This window comes from Catharus ustulatus, chromosome 2 (genome assembly GCF_009819885.2).
Source record: "Catharus ustulatus isolate bCatUst1 chromosome 2, bCatUst1.pri.v2, whole genome shotgun sequence".
NCBI lineage: Eukaryota > Metazoa > Chordata > Aves > Passeriformes > Turdidae > Catharus > Catharus ustulatus.
The window spans coordinates 4,066,303-4,091,042 of NC_046222.1; the positions used below are offsets into that span (position 1 = coordinate 4,066,303).

The following is a 24,740-nucleotide window of genomic DNA, read 5'->3' on the forward strand; positions in this document are numbered from 1 at the left end:
AGACAATTTTTGCCTACATATGTGTGAGAAATGCAAGAACCAAGAGACACAGAGTCCTAAAGTCCCTGTGCTCACTGCAAGAAATAATTGTGCTTGTCACTTCACAAACACCGTAAGGAAGAATGCAAATTCTGCAAAGGCAGCAATGGGGTTGTAGTTACAAGGTGACAAACCAATTGCTGCACAAAGAAAAACCACAAAACTACTTAAAACAACCAAATATTTTAATTAGAAAGCAACAAACATGCAAACAGCAGGTATAGAAATTTATTTGAACCAACGTTTTTACTATCATGAAAGTTACTTTAAAACATTGATCCAAGCTCCCACATTTGCTGTTTAAGGAAAATATTGCACTTGGCATCTTCTAGCACCCCTCATACATGGCAAAACATTTTAAAAACATTTTTGCTTATTTTAACTTGCACACTCTCCCCAGGTCATGCACACAGTCATTCAAAAAAACAAAAGGTTAGGTTATCCAAAAGCAATACCTCAGAATTGCACTAAAGCTCTGTAAGGAAAAATATAATTAATGTTTTATACAAATTTATTGACTTCCAGGTGCTCATACACAATTGTTGGTTACTCTTCATCTTCATTTTCATTCTCCTGGCCAGATCCTTCTGATCTGTCACCTTCCAATCGGTCTGCAAAACACAGATTTAGTAAAAAGAACTTGCAAAATTTTCTTTTTCTGGTTAATATTTATTACGTGCTGTCTCCCATGGCTATTACACAATGGGATATGGCTGTGGGTTTTATGGTAGAAGAAAGTCTGTGTGGACTTAGAGCAGAGAGTAAGTAGAAATGTTACCACAAGAAAGGAGAAAAGGAGAAATGCCCTAAAGGATGTCCAGACATGAAATCAAAGTATGTGTACAAAAGGAAAAACCTTGTAGCTGCTGACTGGCTGTCAGCACAGAAAAGATGAATGCAAGCATAACATTAAAATGAGATGGAGACTACAAGGGACAGAAGTGCTGTTCTGGGGAGCTGAAACTACAATAGCTACACTTAGAAATGTGAATAGTCCAGAAACTGGGGATCACTGCCTGTCACTTCAATACATCAGAAAAAGTGCCTTTTGATGTAAATATTTAGAGAAGGGCAACTATAGAATAGTGTGAGGGAACATGACTGGCTCAAGATCACTCAAGCAACAAGCAATGAAGTTTAGAAACACTCATGATTCCTCCATGCAACCCTCTTATCACCAGTTTCAGCCCCATGGGAACTGAAGGGACATCCTGCTGCCCTAGGAACAGCTGCCAGCAGCCTCAGCAATGCCTCCCACAGTCCTGAATCTTCACACCCTCCTTCGACCCTAAACAACTCCAAGCCCACAGTCACAGCCAGTTTATCTTACAATTCACCCCAGTCCTGCCCAATAGCTTTCCTATTACACTGCACTCACTGAAAAGATCATTCCTGAAAAGAGTATTTTTCAACATCTAAAAATATATTTTGTTCTTTGTTTTGAGATGAAAAATAACAGCTGCAAAGACATTGCAAGTCTCACCCCAAAGAAGCAATTCCTGAGGGAACCTTGAACAACCCTTGAATCTTCTCACCAACCCCAAGAACAGCCACAGACAGCTGAAGGTTTTGATGATTTCCCAATGAACCTGCTATTTCATAGACCAGTGCTGTGGACAAGCTCTTCAGAAGTCTCTCACCTGCTCTTATATGATTCAATGAAGCCAACATTCGGAGCATGAAGGAAGCTGGAACAGTGATGGTGTTTCTGGTCTCTTCCAGCATTAATTCATTTCGAGTTATTACCTGGAGGCAGGCAATTAAAAAACTAGCATCAGAAATAAACACAGTTATACTGCATTCCTAGGGGCTTGTAGATAAAAAGTTTCTGTACAAAAGCTATTTTACAGAGTCCAAAATTACCATAAGGAAGCAATATTTTAATAATTGCTATTGAATACTGTTGTCTGGGGTAAGAAAAGTCAGCCAGTGGACTCTGCCTGCAGGTATCCAATTATCTGTCTAAAGAATATTCCAGTAAGATCATGGTTCCATTGTCCACATGCATGGCAGATACTAAGATGAGTGACTAAGAAAAACTTTGGAAATCTTTCATGAAGTAAAGCAGATTGATGAGAGCAAGTGCTGTTTCCAGATGGCAACTGTTGTAGAGAACAAAGTTCTAGCACCAGTGCTGGCCAAGAATGTGGGAAGGAAAAGAGATGAGGTTACCCTCAACTCCTACCTTCATGCTGCTTGAAACTTTTGGAGAAAATCCAAGGAACACAAGCCATTTTCTATCCCACTTCAGGAACATTCTTTAGCTCCATAATTCTTTGTAAACAGAGCTACAGCTTGCCTCTAAATGACTTGAAGAGTCAGTTACTACTGTCTCATTTTCAAGGAAGAAAAATCCACTAATGAATACTTTTATCTCTCTTCCCTCATTCCTTCCTCATGGTACTTTCTTGTCATCCTTCTTTCTTCTCCATAAATTTTAATCCCACACTGTAGGTTGTCCCAGCTTTTAGACTATATTCTTTTGTTATCATTAATCACAAAAATTTCTTTAGGTGGAGACAAGTTCTGACCTTTTTTCAGTCTTTGCTCCCAGATCAGCTGCTGTAAGACAGGAAAATAACGCAATTCTTGTTCTTCCTGAGAGACTCTTCAAGCCTGTTCCTCTTATGAGGAACATGTTGTTGCAAATGTTCAGTTCAGGTATGTTGGACTCTTATTCCAGCCAAACTTAACATGGTGAGAACTATTTTATTGCTATGAACATCTCCTGTCCCCTACATAACCATTTCAATACTGCAGTCAATTATTCTGAAAGTTCTATATTTTTTATTAAAGAAAACATAATTAAATATCTAAATAATTTGCAATTATTAGAAATAAAGGGAGGGAACTAAAGCACAAGAATTACTTTTAGCATGCATTTATATTTAGCAATACTTCTAAACCCCAAAGACTCCAAAACATGTCACGACTAAAACTGTCACACGACATGCAAGGAAGTGTCACTTAATTCAGTCCTAAAATAATGGGAAAGGTTCAAAACTCAAAAAATTGGTGGTTTGGAGTTTTTTCAAGGCATGTGGGGTAGTGGCTAAGGGCTGTGTGTTTCTGTTTGTTTAAAATATATTTAGCACTGCTACAGAGAAATAATGATTAAAACTCCCCCAGTCTGCTCTATCCATGCTGCCCAACAGACTTCACAAAAAAAGCCCCCAACCTGACCACCCTATAACCAAACCTGTCCTATAATATTATTTACAGAAAACCATGTAACATTTTGATACATTGTGTTATGTAAATCACTGAAATATGATTATTCAGCACTGGTCACCCCAGGCCAGTTGCTATATCCAGTTATTGCTCTGAGGGCAACATGAAAACAATGAGTTACATAACTTCACATTGGACTTCTTTAACTGATTAGGCTTGCAATGTTTGCTTCATTCCATGAAGTTCCCATGTGCAATCTCAACCTTTAAGTCCCTTTTATGCTACTGAATATTTAATACAATTGATTTTTGCACTTCCTATTGTTCTGTATATCCTTGTATTTCCCTCATCTTCCCTTCATTTATTTGTTTAGAGACTTGCACTATGCTCATTTATTAATTCCTGCCAGTTTTCCTTCTATATCTGAGTGTTCACACTTCTTCCAACTCCTTTCATGTACATAATAGCAGATCATGTTATGTAATTTCTGGGAGAGCTGACGAAATGCAAAGTGCCAAGGATATGAAAGCTGCTCTAAAGGGCAGCTTTTTATTTGTAGCTCATTTGTTGAATATTAAGTAACTCTGCTAATACAACACCAGTTATTTCTACCAAGGGCTTGTATAGAATTAAAGATACAACATTACCATGAAAAAGAAGGAAAGGTTCTTACCTCGTCTGCAAGTTTTCTGTTAAAAATCTTGGATTCTTCCAGTGGCGACCAAATTTTTATATCATAATCAATACCCGAAGAGGCCAGAACTAGAAGGAAGTAACAGTGATTCTAAATTAAATGTGTTATGTATTTATTGGTATTTTCTGCATTTAAATGGAAGAAAAATACTTCACTTGAGGCATTTATTTGCAAATGTCAGATCTCATGCTGAAAAGAGCTTGTAATTACCAAGTCTCCACATGAGATCTGCTCTGTAGATTATATGGTTTTGAATAATCTATATATAAATGAAGAAAACAAATGCAACCATCAAGAGCCCCGTTTTAGATTTTTAAAAAAATCACCAGAATAGACAAGAAATAGAAGCAAAAAGTAAGAGCAAACCCAGCCACTACTAATCCATTTCTGCTGATAATATATGCATTAATAACAAAGCTTTAGGATTTGCAGACCCAGGTACAAAGGCAGAATCAAGATAATTTCAAATGTACCTTTGATAATTTCAGTGAATTTCATGTACATTTATTTGATATTTAAATATAAGGATGCAATGGATGCTGCTAAAAATAAAGGATGAAAAATATGAGAAGTTGCAGAACATTCTCGAGATCATTGCACAAAAACCACTGTAGGAATTAAAATTCCATAGAAAGGTTTCAGTAGCTGGGAAGCTGAACAAGATGAACTATCCTAGAAGGAGGATGAGGTCTCTTAATGACACCTTCAGGGTGTGACAGGGAGATGGTCACACTCCAACAAGACATCAGCAAAGCTACAGGGCACTTTGAAAGGGGCTTCCAAAGGCAGTATCCAACTCAGGACATTTACAAGAACTCAATTCCAATAAAAAAGTTAGAAGTTCAAGGATTACCCTGTGTAGGGCAGATTTCATGTTCCCCCACACTGTTTGAAAAAACCCCAGTCTCTTCTAGTATTATTATAACAACTTTACTTGCTAATTTACAAATAGCTGACTCTTACTATACAGCCAGGTAAGCTGCGAAAAAAGAAATAACACAAATGCTTTCTCTGACTTTGTCAGAGGCTGGAGGATGGTTCAGATTTTCCAGCTACATGTGATTCCTTCTACTGCTTTGGTCCATCTTTTCTATGAAGGATTGAATCTAAACTTAAATTATTAGGATTTCTATGAATTTTATTAATTCTTCTAATCTCACAATGCCAGTGAGAGGGAGACACCCACTTCCACTGCATTTTTTTAACAGAGCCAAGTAGAGACCAGATTCCAACATGATTTCAAAGTATTGGTGGCATTTCAACCCCCCCATATTTCCCTCATTAGTGCCATAGAAAACATTTTATGTGTTGAGGGCAGCAAAAGCTGAGATTCTTCTTATTGCATCTGACAGTATTTCTATAAATTCTGTGCCAGGAGGAGTTTGATTTCAATAAATTTTTGACTAAGGAGGGATTTAAGGGCCAAAGTTCATTAGTGAGAGGCAAAATTAAAAGCAGTATTATCTGAATTACGTGGGGAAACACAAACAACTCACGAATATTCATTGCATTGCTCTGTTGAGACAGAGTTTAAGACTGGGCTTTAAAATGCTCTAGTGCAGATAAGCTGGACATGCAGAGTGTGAGAATGCTGCTCTTACTGGGGTCGAAGGGGTGAGGCTGCAGACAGTTCACCACATGGTTGTCAGCCTCCAGCAGCATGAGGTGCTCAGCAGTGTGGCGGTCCCAGATGAAGATGTGGCCGCAGTCTGAGCCGCTCATGACAAAGTTGGATCCCCAAAAGTTGGCTTCCTTTATCTGCAAAAAAAACAAAACTTTGGAAGACCCAGCCAGTGAAAAGCCCACTCCTGTGTCTGCACTAGCAGTGCTGCTGAAGGAAAGCTCAGCCCATGCAGAAATGAGATTTAAGAAATTTTAAAGAAGAGTGATTAAAAAAATGAAAGTTCAGAAAGTTTTAGATTTCCAGAGCAAAGTAGCTGCTAACAGGAAAAAGAGAGGAGTTGGGACAAACTGAAAAGTTTGAAAATAAATATCAGCAGATCTGTCATTTTCTGAACTCACAGAAATTATACTGGAGACAGGGGAGTTTTTAGGAAGAGTTTGTCTAAGTTAAAGTTTGTGACAGGCTAATCCCTGGGGGGAAATTTTCCATTACAGAGAAACAGGGGACAAGATAGAAACTTATGAACCCTTCTTCAGAAATCACTTCTGATTTTACTCAGTGTAGGACCTCAAAATAACCATTGTTAAATGATACAAATTTGCTGTCCTGTGTCCTCTACAGGTGAGAGGTTTGATGGGGTGGCAGAGGGAGAAGGGACATTGCTTCAATGACAGCCAGAAAACTCAGTCACGAGATGAGAGCTGAGGGCTCCACAATAGTCTGGTGTTTGTGCTGCAGGAAAAAGCCTGGAAGGCTGAAGTGTAGCCTTGCATGTAGAACTGTTATTTTGAGCCAGCAGTGCCTCTCACAAACTCTTTTAATCAACTTACAAGGGGCAAGCAGGAGTTTGCTTGCAGAGTTCACAGGCCATTTCCAGTGTTGGAAGTTCTTTGGCATTTAAGAGTAACTCCAGCATAAGGGACAGAATTCTGAGTTTGAGACTATTTACACAAAATCCTGCTATGAATTATTTTCTAGGTAAGGCTCTAAAGAGAGCCATGCCTGGATCCTTATCTTTCTTTTGCCACACTTCCCTCATAAAATGCCCTGAAGAAAAGGGCAGAGATTTTGCCTTGCTCTGTGCTTAGCCTTAGCCAGATTCATTGGAAAGTTGAACCCTTATGCTGTTAGAAGTATGTGCTTTATTTCCAGCATAAGAATGCCCAGTTTTAAATTTCAGGCTTGGTAGATCTTTGTCTATAGAATTTGTCCCAATGACTGCAGTCAGTGCAATAAAGTCATCCTGATGTCTAAAAATAAACCAGAGAAACTGCATTCCTGTAATGAATTCCAATGTATTAATCTTTCAGCAGCTTTTGTCTTATAGCTCCTTTTAATACATATTTTCATTATCCTGTTACATCTAGATTATCCCCAAAAATAAAAAAAATTTTAGATTTTAATTTTCAATTATGACCTCTTCCTCTTTCCTTTGTATTCTCTTACTCATACTTCTCAATACCCATAAAATCTAATTTCAGCACCACAGAAATGAACAGAACTGTGAATAAAATTCGCATTTAAAAATTTCAGTTTTCAAAAGATTCTAAAAGTTGCTGTTTTAAAAGAAGGACTATAAAAAACACAAGAGTGCCAAATTAAGTTTTCAAAAGTAAGGAATAACGAGAATAATTCCATTTGCCTGCATAACCTTAATTTACTATATATACATATACACACAAACATATATATATATTTATATGTAAAAATTATATATATATAATTATATATATATAATTGAGAACACAACTTTATCCCTGGGCTGCTAAGGTGTGTAGGAAACAAACCTTTTTTAAGCTGTCTCCTCCATAAATTTGAAGGGGAAATATCATCAGTCCTTGCTTTGCAGGAATGAGGGTATTACTCAAACAAGCAGATTAAAATGAAGTTTGCAACCATAGAGACCAAAAGGGAAAATAAAATTACATTTTCTTTCATTCTGTGCATTCCTTGCCATAGGTGCTTGTGTGAAACAAAAGCAAAAAACCAACTCACATCCCCAAGAAACCAAACAACAACATCTGTTAAATAATCTATATAATAAGATCTATGCAGAGACTGAATTTAGACTTAGATGAACTCATTTTTAGTATCTTTTAACCACAAAGAGGCTGATGCCAGGACTTTTAAACTAATGAGGGTTTGAGCAATTAAAATTGATTTCTGAAATACAGTGCAAAACTCCTTGTCATTAATCAAAGTTTATTTAAACCCTGTTGTTTATGTAGACTGAAATATGTATTCACTGAAGCATTTTTCCCAGTGCAATCAAAGCTATTCACACAAACCCTAGAAAATGCCTTTGGGGGGTAAAGGGACTACTCCTCACATCAGCTGCAAAATAACAAACCAGTTACTTCTGCAAAATACCACCTAGAACTCAGAACTTCACATCTTCAAAATATTTCAAAAACCAAAAGAAGAATTAGCAAGGAAAGCAGCATCTGGTTTTCATGCACCATTGCTTTACAAACACAATAACTGCATTTTTCTTAAAATGCAGCATTTTGTGTGAAAAAGATGAGGCATCTAGTAGCTAAATGATAATTTAATAACTAGCACTAGTTCCTTTTTTTAATTCAGAGATGCCAAGGTTCTTCAAAACTATGATTTAATACTCCCTTTGCCTTCCAAGCACTTCAAAGTTAAAGATTAAATAATAATTTTGAACAGCTTGGAAGGGAGAGTGAGGATTAAATCATAATTTGGAAGGTAGGCACATTTTAGGCCACCTAAGCTGAGAGAGAAAATGAAAAAGAAGAAAAATACCCCAAATTTTAAAGGATGTTAAGGGGAGAGTCAAACTCAGGGGTATTAAACGCCTTTCACAGTGACACGAGTCACACTAATTTTAATTTTCATTTAGAGCAAAGTCTGTGCCTTTCAGGTGAACAAGGGATATTGGGATGTTTACAGTGCATCCCAGTCTCCTTTTTGGCAAGCACAGCAGGGTGAGTGAAGCCACAAAGCCCCCAAAGCCCCCGGAGTTTGTACCATGGTGCGGGAGTTGCGGTGACCTTTATAAACCATCTTAATCAAGGGGCGCCTGATATTGAGGGTTTCCAGCTCCTCCATCTCCTTCCTCTCCTTCCTCCTCCTGAAGAGCTCCTGGATGCGGGCGACAGCGGATCGTCTGTGAATGCCAGAGAGAGCAGCGCTGAGAGCCCCTCCCAGCACTGTAAGGGGCTCTCAGAAATCAGCATTAGGCACTCCAACACATTCTCCATGAGTTTGACACAGACATCAACATCATCCCGACTGTAAAATTACAGACTTGAGGTTTTTTTCCATCCTGGCTTACAACAAGAATAGCATGCAAGACAGTGGAATATCAAGTGATGCCAGGTTTTATTCCCCCTCTGTAGAACAAACTTCAGCTGCTGCAAAATTCACATGCTATTTTATTCATCCTCCACCCATACTGAGGTAGCAAAATTCTGGAGTGAAAAAGAAAAAAAATCTATGCCAGAACAGAAGTTTCTGAATTTTAAAAAGCCATTAAGGATCTAATGTGTCTCTCAGTGTGATTTCATTTTCCACAAGATTTTGTCCAATGTATTTCTCATCTATGACACGACTCAAGATTTAGACAGCTTTTAAAAAGTTCCTACTAAGGCAAAAGATGATTTGAGATCAATTATTGGAGCACCTATCCCACCTATTGGAGCAGTAAGGTTTACAGCTAAAGATTTCCTAAAATAACAGAGAAAAAAACCCCCAAATTATGTAATTTGTTTTGTGAATGCTTAATTCCAGGAAGTTTTTTTAAATTTTTTTAATAATCTGTGAAAAGACCTTGGTGTCAAATTTTTCCTGTTTAGCTCTTCATTTTGCAGATCCCCATAATTCCATCTATGACCAGACAGCCACATCTCAGTTCTGTTTCTTCTGTCATTCCTTGTCACTATCAGCTTTGAGGTGCTGAATACAGTCCAAGAGGAATGTCACTCTCAAGAAGAAGCATGTTTTAGAAGAAACAGATTTTAGCAGAATGCAAGGAGTGAAACTATTACAGCTATTTATATGATCCTAAAAATTGAACTGATCCAGGAACCTAACTACACTGCTGCCAGAAAGTAACCTGAATTTGTTTTTAAGTTATGTTTTCCAGTGTTTAATCATTAATCCTGGAAACTCCAGCAACAAGTCCTCTACTCCAGAAAAAGAACCCCACCACATCTATCTCATAACTAATCCTCTCAGCCAGTGACCTGCTTACATTTTTGTCCAATTTTTGCCACATGAGAAAGTTGCATAAATAATAATAAATGTTATACTACAGCTAAGCAAAGAAGGAAAAGGAATGTAAGTCATTAATGCAAATTTATTCACTATAAAAACAAATAAACCAATGAACCACGCAGTTTTACTAAGACAGATCACCTAATACAGCTAAGCTTTCAAAATAAATCTTAATACTTTTTTTAGAGAAACCAGAATAGTTTTGAAAGCACCAGCCAATAGATCCACTTAACAGTTGTGTTATTTATTATAATACACTTCTTAGATGTTTGCCTAGAAAACAGCACCAGAAAAAGTAGACTACTACTACTACTTCCTTGGTGAGAGTTTTCTATCCTATCAATCCCCAGGCAATTTCCTGGTTCATCGTTTTTATACTACAGTAAATAAATACACTGTATTTTTAGTTAGTCCTTGTAATATGCAGAGTTTCAGCTTTAATCTTCAACAGATTTAAGCAGGTTCTTCACATCTTCATACAACAGAGGGGGAAAAAAAGAAGCTTACATTCTTTAGCTACTTGTGTCTTTAAGCTCACTGAGTTATTCTCACCAGTTTGGTTCCACATAAAGGAAAAAGGGTGGCATGCAGATGATAGGCTGCACCGAACACTCACAGAAACTTTAAACCATTACTTGTGCAGATTTGGGTTTTACTTGCTTTTAAAAAAATATGGGGTTTGTGTGAGAAAGTAAAAGCCTCTATCATTTACTGTGATTGCTTTTCATAATTTTGATGCATTTATTCACATTAATTAATGAAAGATGTGTAGTGAAGAGGCTGGGAAGTTAAACATCATTAGGACTGACAGAGCAGTAAACTTGTCCAGCTGTACCAGAAGGGTTACTTGCTGGACACACAAGTCTTGGGATTAGAAGATGGTATCAAAGCAGATAATTGGTAAAGCAAAGTAGTTTCTTGCACAATTTTTCACCCAAACATCTCTACAAAAATCAATCTCCTCCTCTCCATTTCCCTAGGCTGAAATATGCAGACATTACAAAAAACCTCAATACTACTACTCAGCAATCAGAATCATGCATTTTTAAATAAGAGTAGAAGCACAGAAGCAACTTTGGTTAAAACTGTCTTTCAACTAAATGGAGCTCTGAATTTAACCTCCTCATTTAGGGCTTATTTTAAAAGGCAGGAGTGGATTTCTATTTAGTTATCTTGTGAAGTCAATGATTACCTTCACCAGGGAGAAGGCAGCCAAGCACACATGGCTCTTACTGTGACTGCTCTGCAGAAAGCAAGAACATGGCAGAGGCAAGTCTGCTCCAGAAAACATAAATACAAGCCCAATTTAGTGACATTTCAGGACAAAGAACATTACAGGAAAAAGCCTGCTTTCTGAGAGCTATTACTTGTTGATGACTACAGGTTTTCTATATATTTTTAAAAGTCATACACATACAAGAATTTTCAAATCTGACATAGCTGTTTTCATTTGTATTTGTGATGAGCAATTCCTGTCTTTGCCAACACAAACACAGACAGCAGCCTCATCACTTGGAGCATCAGTGGGTGCAGAAGTGTGCTGTGCAATTTGAACTGTTCTGAGGTTTAGCTTGAGCTGAGCCTGGCTGAGAGTTTCTGCTTCCTTTCCAAATTATTCTTCCAAGCACAAAATGTCAGACAATGAATTTTATGCACATTGTGTCAGCACTCCTCAGGCAGCCCCATCAATGGGTACAGCTCTAGGAAGTATTCACAGAGCACTGCTTCTCTCCTTATGATCAGCCAAGTTTGAAGTCCTCAAAGTTAATTATTGTAATTAATTAGCAAAAGTCCATTTAAATTAAGCCTGAGGTGAATAGAATAAGGATTCAGAAGTGAAGTCATATTTTAAAAAATATAAGTTAAACATAGGTTCAAGATAAGCAAACAAAAAAACCCCACAAAAATTCCATGATGCAAACTGATCCACAGCTATATATTACAAATGGAGAGAAAGGGAAAATATGTATACACATAAGTTAAGTCTTACAATATATAAGGGTGTTTTCTGTATATTTAGAAGGTCTGAGGCATAATGAGGAATTTTTTTAAAACAAGAATCTCTGCAGTTCGCACAATTAAATAACTGGTTTCTTTGTTAAAGGACAATAATGTAGTGGCTGCCATAAAACTCATCTGGTACCTGAGATAAGCCTACTCCTTCCAAACACCATTACCCCAGACTGATAATGGTCAGTCTCTGAGCTCAGCTGGGTGCAGAGCTCACGTCTCCCTGCTTCCCTGCTCCATCCCTCTTGTCTCAGCTCTGCACTGAGTATTGAGCTCAGTATTGATTCCTTCAGTGCTGAGGATTTTTGTCACTTCTCAAAGTTTCCAAATGTACTCACACACAGACAAACATGGTCTCTTTTTCACAGTAGACAGCTTTGGGCTGGAAGGGACCTTTTATCCCCCTAAGGCCCTGCCAGGGGCAGAGACATCTTCCACTGGACCAGTGCTGAGGACCACAAACACTGATTCCTTCTCTTGAACTTTCTTGATTTTCATATCTTTTATGCACTCTTGTTGCCATCTTCTCTTCTGAACTATATTCCCTATCCAAAACAGTTGTAGAGAAACTGAGTCTTACAACCATCTTATTTCTCCAGTGCCTTATTTGGACAATGCTCTCAGGCACGTGGTGGGATTCCTGGTCGTGCCCACTCAGCTGTGGGTCCCTTCCAACTCAGGGCATTCCATGATTCTTCTGATATTATTTATTTGTGTGTGTATCTGAACCATGGCAGCAAACCTCGATCCAGGTCTGTCATTTCTTCATTGATCCTGTAAAGGAATCCACCTGCCAGCTACCACTGTCCTGCCCAGGAATTACAAAGAATTCTCTTAACCACATAGTAAAATAGATTCCTTGACTAAATGCCAGCATTTGATTGTATTTCTGATATTAATTACTTTCTTTAGGAGCCTCTGAACCTGTGGAAGAGACTTACTGCTGCCATCACATTTGAAGTGTTAAGACAGCTCAACAGCAAAGGCAAAACCACCTGTTAACAGCACACTGACACTACCCCTACAGCCCAAGTTATTTCACTACTGATCATACAAAACAAAATATTTATTGTAATGCCCTCCTAGGTCGTTTCCCAGCTTTCAAGCACAATCAATGTTTAAACTATTCTCAGTTACAAAAAATTTAAAAATTTTCACCTGATACGCTGCTGAACGATGATGAAACGCAGAGAAAGACTGATAGAAAATTCTATATGCTGAATGCATCATTTATTTTATATTAAATTTATAGCAACATGCAACTAATATTCCCCTGGGCTCTGTTGAAGAGCTAAAGAACTCCTTGGTAAGCATGCTGAATATAGAAAGGAAGCCCATTTTAAAATCTGGAGTACAAACAGCACAGTTTCCTGAACCTCTAAGAAAGCTGATGTGTTAAATCCAGGTATTCCAATTGCAGCCAAGATGAAAATATAAGACACAGAAATAAAGATCTGCACTATTTTCCTGGAGTCATTTAAAACACAGGACTCAGACTAAGTCTTTTATGTAACCTCATCCTGCACCTTTGCCTTTCCAGCCACAGGAAGCCAAGACAAGGACTTTGGGCCATTTCCCCTCTAGATAGCCTCTGGCTGAAATCACAGCAGAGTTTCTCCCTCTTAGGGCATGTGGCCAAACACTATTACCCAAATTGCTTTACATGTTTTTACAACTGCTTCCCTCAAGTATTTCAATGAAGAATATGAGATGAAGTGATTTTTTTCATTTAACTTCATTAAAAGCAATATTGTATAAAATTTAGGATCTATCTAGCTAAATGTGGATTACCCAAAATAGCTCTAATAATTATGCTCAGTTCCATAACCTGTTCAGGCAAAAAATATAAATGGTTTTTGATCCATGTAGTCTTATATTTTTGTCCAGAACTGGATGTTCTCTAGTACCAGACAAAGCAAGTCAGCAGTAGCCCATGCAAATATAACTTGCTCCTCAGCAGCTCAATTAAAAAATAAAAAGGGATTTCTTTTCACAAACTACACACTTTTCAAATTCCATTAATTTCTATGGCACACGATAAAAATGTTAATAGGTTGTAAAATGTATACACTGCCATTTCTTTTCAATTTCCATGCAACACATGCAGCTAAATATAACTCAAGCAATATGCTCTGTAATTCATAGCATTTGAAGTACAGCGATTCTTAAAATGCCAGTTAGATATGAAAAACAAGACCCTGATAAATCCAATATACGGCAATAAAAAGGAGGAGGGGAGGAATAAAACAATTAATTACCTCATTATTCTATCACCTATCGCTGTTCCTCTGATATTATATCTAGTAAAGGGAATAACAACTGAAGTCATTCACAAATGCTGGGTACCATGTTTCTCAAAGGTTAGCATCTCTTACAAAATGTGCTCTATGAATTCCAAGTGAGAAGGCTCCTTCCCAGTGTATGAGTCAGTATATGAGACTATTTGGATTTCAGCAAAAATAGTATTCAGATTATATAACAGTACGCAAAGTTAAGTTATAAAGTGCAATAATTCTTCACAGACCACAGCAGTTCTATCATTTCCATTTTACATCTTATTTCTTTAGATTTTAACCTACTAGTTGCAGCTTAGCCTCCACCCCCAGATCAACTTCAAAGTCCAAACAACATTAATTCAGTAATTTATGTAGGAAATCAGCCCTCAGAGAGCTGTTTTGACTAATTTGTGAAAATTAAGATCAATCCATTAAAAACTGTGCTCTCTGTGTATGAAGAACATTTTGCATAGATAATTTTTCCCCTCCCACAAATTAAATGGTACAACTCTGTTTCAATTAAACTTGTTGGACTCAAAAAGTTTTAAAGAAGAAATGCCCTTGCATATGTACAGACTGAAAGAACTGCACACGCCTTATTTGTCAGAAAAGACACCTTTTCCTGGAGATTCCCTAAAATGCACAGGAGGTTATTTACTCTGGTGAGTAACTAGCTAAACTGCTCTGCTGTACAGAAGAGGTTTTATTTTTTTTTTTTTTCATTTTAAAATATTCTGTGCACTTCCTTATCTCTTTTGTTAAAGAGAACATGCATTGACAGGCCCAACAACATGAAAAAATGAAATAACTGCTTAGCTTCTTTTAGTCACTTGTGAAGACCATTCCTATGCTCAGTGGCTACAGAAATGCTGCTGAAAAAAGTCACATGTCACATTCTCAATTACTTATTTTAAAGAAATGCCCTTTGGTGTCAAAACTCTTCCTGGCTGACTCCTGTCAATGCAGTTGACTTAGCCAATCAATCAAAGGATCTTGCTATTTCTCCACATTTTGCTGCTACTATTAAAGCAGGTGCAAACTTTGCCCAGTCTTTCCTGATAGCTCAGTTTCAGGTTAGTTGTTGAGAAACCACCTATCCTCATTATGTTTTGTGATTTTAAGCATCCACAATATGAGATTATATGTCCATTGTATCTATTTTTAGGTTATTTGAGAAAAAAATCAAACCCTCAGCTTGAAAACATTACAGCTTGGATTTATACCCAAATAATATTCAAATAATGGAAGCTTTGTATTATTAGATTTGCAAAATAAACAATAATTATTCATAAATCTGAAATCTACATCCATCTTACTAAAAATAAGGTGAGATGCAGCAGGAAGTTCTCAATTCATTTAGAGCTCTGTTTAACAGAGTTATCAGAAGGGTATTTTTGCCACTTTTTTTCCTTAAGAGGAAACTATAGATCATTATTTCAGAGTACAGAATCAGAAATCTACCCTTCTTTTTCAGTGGAGAAAGCTGTACTTCACAGTGGGAAAATGTCTCTGAGACAGTTTCCTTTAACTGAATTTCTCCACCTGTAGAGTTTCTGCTCAGTGTATACAAGAGCTATTTGGTTTATAAGAAAACATAGCCTAAAGAAAAAGAAATTGATTGTAGACAAAGCCAGTAATGCTACATATTGGAAACAGCTTATTAGTCAAACAGTTTTTAGCATTCTGTTTCAGAAGGCTACAACAGCCTTTAAAAAAATTTTTGTCCTATAGAAAAATGAAACTTTTTTTCTTTCTATGTAAAATATGGTAGATTATTGCAAGTTAGTCTTTATTCTTAAAAAAAACCAAAACTCACAACAAAATAAAACTCATAAAAAGTAAGACCAAAGCAGATCCCCCTAAGTATTCTAAAGAGAAAAAAAAATCTACTTTATTACTCAGATATTAATGCCATTAATTATCTCATAAGATGACATATTGGAAAGTAAAGTATTAGATAAACTTGAAAAAAATGAGATTTAGTAAAGGAATTGTTAGGTAACACAATTTACTGAGTGAGGAAAGAGAAAAGCCTACAGAAAGCACCCTGGTGGAGTGGAGCCCCAGACCTGCAGGCAATTTTGTGCCATATGTTGGTCCTTGAGCAGGAATGGAATCATGCAGCACATTGAGGATGGGGAACTTTATTAATAGAGAGGGGGCTGTAGGGCCTTGAGAAAAAGAAAATCAGCAGTATAAAATTGAGTTATAGACCTCTGAGCACTCATTAATTAGGAATGACAAAGCAGGAGGGAGTGCAGGGTGCTGGGCTTGAGTCTGGCCACGAGCCCCCATTGGAACAGCCACACACAAGAGGGAAGGAGGACACAGCCCCAGCTCATTGTGCTCAGAGAATCTTCTCTAGATCAAGAGTAACAACCACAGAATTACTCCAGCAAAACCCAAACAGTGCAAGGAGCTGGGCAACCACATTCAGGCAAGAAGTGAAACATGAAGAGGAGACAGAAACCAGCAGCATGGCAGGAAACCCATGAATTTTTGCTGCTAAGAGTGAGAAAAACTTGGCAGTCAGTCTAAAGAGACAAAACTTGAAAATGGACAGGATGAACATCATTCAATGATGAGCACTGGGCATGAAAAATTATTTCAGTTGTAATAGAATGTTAGCACAGAACAAAATTACCAATTTTAGTTCACATATACCTAAGGTAGTAGCAATGCTTTGAGTTAGCTTCCTATTCATTAAAGAACATAGGGGATTTTATATAAATTTGATCAGTTTGTGAAAGGGATCTTAGGCTGTAACAACTGCCATAGTACTAGTAGAGAGGACTTCCAGTTCCTTTCACTCTAATGTGAGATATAAATACTAAGAGGGCTTAGAGCTATAGCCTTTAAGACCACCAGTGTCTGCTTTCTTTCTGGAAATCCAAATTCCTTTGAGCACACTCAGGATGTCTTACTTTTTCTTAGTATCTCAGAGTGCATTTGGAAACTCCTGAAATATGAAGAGCAGAAGGGAATGTAATGCTCAGACTGGAAAGCTTCACTGCTTGGACACACACAAAAGCAGAAGAAAATGATCTGGTCAGGCATTAAACCTGAGCAATGAAAGCCCGCAGGAAATCCTAAACCAGCACTGACTCCAAAGCAACTATTTTCAGATTTTATTTGAGGGAAGAATAAGGGAGCAGGGAAGCTGCATAAAGGATTTTAATTATATCATTTAGCTGAATGATCTTTCCTAGGTGATAAATTAAAACTGCTACAGGAAGAAATCTCACTGCACAGAGAAGAAAGCAAGCATGTCAGATAAATTGTAACTTCATTTAGGATGCCCCCACTAGTGGGAAATGGTAACAGCTGTGTGATACCTGGAAGTGTCATTCTTATCACATTGCTACAGAAACTATTACATGGTGGAGACAACATGGTACATGAAGAGAAGCTATGAATCCTGCTTGAAAATGGAGATGGGATTAAAATTGCAGGGCTTTTCACATCTTGCTCTTCAATCACTGGATCATAATGAACATTGGCTCTGCAGGAGAAAATATTTCTGCCATTCCATATCTGCCTACAAATACTTAGTACTGCATGGAAAGTTAATGGACTAAGACAGAATCTGTGTATATTGCTTTCTTCATAAAGACTGTCATCTAGTGAGCAGAATTACTTGTGCTTTGTAATAAACAACTGCTGACTGCTCTTTTTGTCACTATTGACAATGTGGTGGCTTACGATTTCTATTTTAACTGCAAATTATTCAAAACCTTCTCTAGAAACAGCTACTTAAAATTCTTCATGATTTCCTAATGTATACATACTGTAAATTCCTGTGAAGAATTTCAATTGCTAGCATAAGAAATTAATAGCACTGTCTTTGAACAGTAGTAAAGCAAAGATGTCTGACACGATGTTAAATTACATCTCAAGCTAGTAAAAAAGGTGCTGTCTGAAGTCTAACAGAAATGTTGCTTAAATAATTTTATAGTTTTGAAATTATTGAACAAAGTTATTAAACCAACAATAGCAAACTGAGGGCTCAGTTTACTGAATGATCAAACAAGTATGTACAGCTCTTCATATAAAAAAAGCACAAAGTTTACTAAATGCATCTTTTAGCAATGGTAACAGCTAGCACTTTTTTATTACTGACATACATAGTAATATTTAATAACTAACAAAAAGAAAAGGATTACAGTTTCTCATTCAGAGAAAAAGAAGAATGAAAAATTAAACACATCACTTTTAATATATGTACTACAAACACCCCATTGCTGCACCACAGCAGTTAAAAGCTCTTACTTTACCAAAATAAGAACACCTAAAGGTACAGCTGAAATAAAATGTAGGTCCCTGTACCCAAATTTATGCTTTCTACACTTATGACTAGAGGGAGAATAATAAAAAATAAACTGCAAATATTTAGCACCAAGGTATTGAGCAGGCAAGAGAGCAGCATAAACAGGTATTAGGTCTCCAAGAGCCTTCCTGGCTTGCAGGGAAAATGCAGCTGTACATATCTTGCACGTAGGCAAATTAGACTGAGCCATCGAGCTCTTGGTCAGTTGTAAAAGAACAACTTACTCTAAGGTTAAAAGGCCTGAGTTTCGTGATCTTTCATTCAAAGAAATAAACAATAAAAAAGCAAGGGAAAAAAGAAAGCAAAGAGCAAGCAGAGGCAGGTATTGCCCTCACCTGTGCCCAGGGCCTCCTCGGTACCTGGCCCCCGGGATGAGGACGGGGTCGTCGTCGCTGTCGTCGGTTTCCTGCAGAGCCGCGCTCCTGGTGGAGGCCTCGTCCGCAGCCGCGAGCCCCGAGGATTCCGGCTGGGACGGAGGCTCCTCGCTCGCCAGCAGCACCAGGGCGGCGGGGTCAGGGCTCTGACTGCAAGGCTCTTGGTTTGCACCTTTTTCACAGGAGCCTTCTTCCTCTGTGCTCCCAGAGGCAGCATCAGCACTGGGGACATCTGTTTCTGGTTGAATTCCTGAGTGCTCAGGCGCAGGTTTATCTGACACTGCTGAAAAGCAAATATTGGAGAAAACAAGTCACACCATTAATGATTATAGGCTATTTTAGAGATGGTCAGCAAGGTTAAATTATGCAATCTGAGTTCATATTTCATTCTCTATTTGTTCCTATAACTATTTGAAAGAATACAGATACATACTTGCTTCTGTTGTCTCTACAGCTTCATCTGTATTTTTCAGCTCTTCAGCACTTGCATCTTCCTTGAGAGATTCGTCAGGAACCCCTAAATTAGGCAATTTAATACTAAAACACATGATTTCATTTAGATGCACATCTATAATGTAAGCAAGTCTAAATGACACCAGCACTCCTAGAAGAAACCAATCCAAGCAATGCACTCTAAAGTCAATGTCTCCACTGAAATGTCAGTTAAAGTCAGTATTTATAAACCTATCTAGTCGACCAGGTCAACACCCTAACAAAGAAAAATATAGTCATTTCTTGTTTCTTAAGGTATTTAACAGTCCATGCTATGAGGCTTTAGCAGCAGAAATAGCATTTGTACTCTCAATACAGACACTTACTATTATTTCTGGAGACAAATGAAGTTATCAGTCTATTAAAAGGGACTTTTTTTTAGTATTTCTCTGGAACCAGTCATTTGACTTGACTGCCCTTTTGGCAATGAACTGAGCAAGACAAACACATTTAATAAAACACAGTGAAAGCTTGAAAGAAATGAAACAAAATTCCAAGCACTCATTTATGACTGCAAAGTGCAGTTGTTCTATTTTTCTATAGAAATCGAGTCACAATAAGCCCCTAAGAAGAGAAATTAATTTAGAACTAAAGACAAGGTAAATTAATGTTTATATTTATTTGCAGCTATCTCAGGTTGGTGTCTTTTTCCTAAAAAAACTAAAAAAACAAAAAAAATCCCAAAAAATCTGCTTTATTATGGGTATGTTCTGCCTTCATGTGCATGTATGAGACTCCTAGTGTGTGCAGTGGGAGTCAGGGACATAGGAGGACACAATTTTTGCCTTAGCATTAGAAATTCCAATGTCTCTTACTTGTTTCTTCCCCATCAGGCCCTGACTCATCTGAAGCTTTTGTTTTCACAGAGTCTTCTTGGCCTTCAGTTTTGCAATGACTTCCACTCCCTCTAGAGCTTGAATTTGTGATGCTCCTGGCAATGTAACATGGAAAAAGAAAATAATTTACGATCATGTAAACACATAAGGCCACTACAAAAGCACAGCCTGACCAACATCATCTATCTCACTGCAGCCAAGTGAGAGCTCCTGGCAGAAGCTACAACCAATTACAGCAATTTCAAAATTCTCTTTTATTGTGTCCGTTGCCACTTATCCCACACAATTCCTCTGCATCACAGAACCCTGTTCTCTCCTTCCTATCTTTTTTACCTTTAAAGAATGTTGTCATTACTTTTCTAAATATTGTAAGAACTCCAAAGGATATGCTTTATTTCACTATTTGCACACTTTTCAGATGTAAAATAATCAGACATCATCTTAGAGGAATGACAAGCTACCAGCTGAGCACTAATAAATAATGTTATCCCATTCAATTAAAATTTTTGATTCAGATAAAAGTCTCCAGGTCCTTCACCACTATTTTTCATTCCTGTACATTTGATGCATGGACTTTCAGTTCTTGAAGTTTTGCTGTTTCTCAAAATTCACTATAAGCTGGTATTTGACATGTACTCTCCATTCATGTTTAGATAATTATTTTGGGACGTCAATTTATCTTTACAATATGGAAAATGAAGCCTCAGGAAATATGTAAAATGCTGTCCTGAATGTCATTGAAATTCATGATTTTAGACTCTCTAGCAAAGACTTTCAGGAAATGCAATCTTGTTGCTGAGCTCTCTTATGTGAGGTGGCCTAAAACTGGGGCAAATCATTGCAGAAAAAGCAATGATTCAAATTTTCTAAAGCAGAACAAAAGGCAGCTATAAGTGTGATTCTCAAGAATTTAGACTGTCTCTTTACAAATATCTTCTGACCTGTATGTTATTAGCAAATATTTAATATGCTACATTGTTAGAAGCAGCACAGATCATGTTTAGTCAAGATCCTTAAGAATCCATTCTAGACTTCAGGAATTTTGTGTCTTATGTTAAATCAGAGCTTTTACTCCTCTTAGCAAACAATATTCTGTGTATTCATTGCTGTGCTGGCTTTGGAGCTGTAAGGAAACTTTTGTTAGCCCTTTCAGTATTTCTTTTAAATCCAGAATTTTCAGGATTGTTTCTGAATGGCCAAACAAGAAGGGTGCTGCTAAACACCAAGTGGAGGATTTTTGCTATTTAATTTCTTATTTTAAAAACTTAATCACAGCCTAAACAGTAAAATACTTTTTTGACTCTTAGGAATCCACTTTGTAGTTCAATGTTCCATTTATATGTCTTCCTCTATTTCATTTTCACAATTTCCAATTCTCAGATTAGTGGGTTGTCATTTGTTCTCAACTACATCATTTTGTCAGATGGAATTGTATCCTGCTTCTGTTGCTCCATTCTTCACCACAATGTTTTCAGTCAGCCTCTGAATTGACAGTGACTTGCAACTTTGTCCTACCAGAAAATGCTTCTTCCTCTCACTACCCACACCACACTACCCACCACCAAACTCCACAGAATTTGCTGACTAAATGCAGAATTAGGTAAAAGCATCATAGCAAAACTAATTTTTTCGAAGTTTGCTGGATCTTGGAGGTAAAATCAGTGGTTTAAGTCTCCAAACTGTGAGCAAGGTATATGTTTTGTGTCTAAAGCCACAGCACTTAAGAGTGGCTAAATGTGGCTGAGTTTTGTGGTTTTTTTTCCCCCCTCAGTAGCAATGTGCAAGCATTTCTCCTTACTGCCTCCTACAATAATTTTGAAAACATAAGTAGAGGAATAGAAATAAGATGAGATAAAATAAGGATGATGGTTGTTCTGGGAGATCCCAAGATGCTCTACTGATAGACTTGGACACAAAGCCAGGTACATGAGGCCATTAGGTAGTGTGTGCTCCTTATTTGAAAAGGACGTCACCACTGCAACACCTAAGTAGTCCACAAAGTTACTATCTCAGCCTTATGCATTCATCAACACAACAGAAATTTAATTTCAGTTTATAACTCAGCAACTGAGTCACAGAAAGACTCATTTGGAGAATATCATATGAGAAGTTTGATAGCACCTGGACTACCATTCTATCCCTGTACTACCCTGCTTTGTAACACCTTGATATTATGCCAGTGTTTGATGAAAACAGAATGCTTCTAATCATGTTTCCATTATAGAGATTCACAGTAAATACACAAAAAAGTGTCTTGTATAAATTTCACATTGAAGCATGCCTATCTTATGCTCTGAATGCATTAAGAACTACAGCCATTTCAAATTGTGTAGATACACCTAAAAATAGACACAAACCACAGGGAAGATAATTTATAGCTATGTTAGACAAGTGTTATTGATATGTGCTGATCATGAACTAGTCAAAACCAAAATTAACTTGTTCTTACCACTCATCAGTGAAGTCCAGTTTTATTGTGCTTGTAGTTGTTCCTTCTGTACTGTAGTGCAAACTTAAAACTGGTTCACCTGTTCCTGTGCGTGGCTTATCACTCTCTGTAAATATGGGGTTGATAAAGTTTAACAGGCATTAGAAATGTACATAAAGGTTCCATAATTCTGAAGATTAATGTAATTATCAAATGTGGTAGTAACATTTATAATGTCTGTTTAAGATCTGATTACAGCCCAAGCAAAAAGTTAAAAAGTTCCAGAGTAAACACACCAAATTTGCAATGCTTGAAAAACGGTCTAAAATTATATCTAATTATAAGAGCAAACAAAGGAGATGCTGTCCTTCAACATGCAAGTAAATAAAATTTCAGATAGATATGTGTACACACAATATAATCATTAATAAGCAGATCCATTTTACAGCAAGTATATTAATAGGATTTTTAAGTGGCATTCAATCTTTTTGCCTCAGTAAATACACATAAAAAAAGATTATGAGATCTAGATATAATCAGCCTAGAAAAATCACTATCTTCTACTTTGTTGCTTACTTAGAACTCAGACAACTACCAGTACCCTTAGGCCTGCTGTGAATTGTCAGTCAGTTGTCATAAAAATACTGTAAAAATACATGTTTCAAGAGTTTCATGCTTAAACCCCTATTTTATATTATAATAACTGCAAGCAGAAGGGAGCACTTGCAGAATGAGCTCATTCATGATGTCCAAAAGCAACAGAAGTGAATGGAACTGAAAACCATGGCATACTGGTCACTCCTCTGCTGCAGAGATGGTTCTAAAGATGTTAATGGGCTGCTTCAGAACAGAACTGCTCAATGACATCCATCCATCCATCCATCCATCCATCCATCCATCCATCCATCCATCCATCCATCCACTCATCCCCTTTGAGCAAAGTTCACACTCACCATCTATCCACAAATGGCCAGTTTGCCATCAGTCTTGAAACTGGGCAATACTAAAATGCTGATGGAAAGCAGCATCAGATTGAGCCTCACTACAGAGGTACCATTCTCTCAGAACTCAGGGAAGGTTTATTTAGGGTATTCAAATGCATTCAAATGGCCACTAAAAGCCTCTGCAGTCTTGCTTTTCATATTACTGAGCCTTTTATCTCAGGATAATTTGGACAAAACCTTCTGTCCTTTCTTTAGTTTATGGAATACAGAAACTGGACTATAAATATCCTTGCAGTATTGGTAGCACACTGACAAGTGTAATAAAGGAAAAGCTGCAGATCATTTTTGTGGAAGTCAGTTAAAACCTAAGTTTCCATTCAAACACAAGCCTACAAATTTCCCCACTAAATAGGCTGTTATCATAACAGTAATGGCTAAAATACTGGCACAGGGTACTTAATTTTAAAGATACAATTAAATTATAGTAACTATGAGATAGCACATCAGAATTTAACCTAACAATCAATGCTCATATTTTTAAACTGCTGACAGGCAGAAGCCCACTCACAGGATGAGAGCAGTGATCAGCTGTGCCAAAGAACTTGAAATAAGCACTTCTACATGTTCTAGAGAGAAATTTAAAAACCCAAAACATACCACAAAACCCCTGAAAGAACAAATTGGATTATTTTTATGTGAAAGAGAATTAACAAACTACAACCATGACCCTAACAATGCACAAGGTATGGGCCCTGGTCTATGGAAAGCAAAACTTCTAAATTTTAAATTAAAAGTTCCAGTTACACTCTAGTGGAGCAAGGATTAAAAGAAAATTTATTTAAGGAACTGGAATCTAATGAAGAAATGTAAGGAAATATTTTACAATGCTATATAGACAGTTTGAACAAAAGTGACATTCTTTCTTAACTGAATGGGTGCTTCCCCTATTTTCTGACAATCTGTGATTTATAAAATCTCTTTTTATAAAAGTCTGTTCAGACTTTAAGCATCCCTTCCTCAGCAAGTAGAAATACTGATTGATCCCACATACTGCACAAGTCACCAGGAACTGACACTGAAAGTCAAAAGCGAGAGATGGAGAATTCTTCAGCTTCCTTGTAATAGCTACAGACAAGATAGATCTTTGATTTGGGAGCCCAGCTAAAAAGAGACAATTTCCTGCTGTGAATAATCCAAGACAACCCCCAAACAATGACTGCACTCATGGAACTCCTACTGCTGTGCAAGGCTGGCTTCAGCACAAAACCACTTAATGCTGCCAA

The 24,740-nt window shown here is 37.3% G+C and overlaps 1 protein-coding gene across 5 annotated transcripts in view; it reads right to left on the reverse strand.

The window, feature by feature from the left end:
- Nucleotides 1-206: 206 nt before the first annotated feature.
- DCAF6 (DDB1 and CUL4 associated factor 6) overlaps nucleotides 207-24,740 on the reverse strand; it is a 73,794-nt gene continuing 49,260 nt past the window's right edge. For 4 of the 5 annotated variants that reach the window (XM_033051958.1, XM_033051962.1, XM_033051961.1 and 1 more), the window contains 9 exons: nucleotides 22,535-22,640; nucleotides 20,065-20,180; nucleotides 19,191-19,274; nucleotides 18,719-19,040; nucleotides 8,523-8,661; nucleotides 5,506-5,662; nucleotides 3,884-3,972; nucleotides 1,680-1,785; nucleotides 207-650 (listed from right to left, as the gene is read on the reverse strand). In XM_033051958.1, the coding sequence (XP_032907849.1) occupies nucleotides 586-650; nucleotides 1,680-1,785; nucleotides 3,884-3,972; nucleotides 5,506-5,662; nucleotides 8,523-8,661; nucleotides 18,719-19,040; nucleotides 19,191-19,274; nucleotides 20,065-20,180; nucleotides 22,535-22,640 (1,184 nt within the window). In that variant the 3' untranslated portion in view covers nucleotides 207-585. The remainder of the gene's footprint in view (nucleotides 651-1,679; nucleotides 1,786-3,883; nucleotides 3,973-5,505; nucleotides 5,663-8,522; nucleotides 8,662-18,718; nucleotides 19,041-19,190; nucleotides 19,275-20,064; nucleotides 20,181-22,534; nucleotides 22,641-24,740) is intronic. The other variant, XM_033051960.1, reaches the window with a different exon arrangement.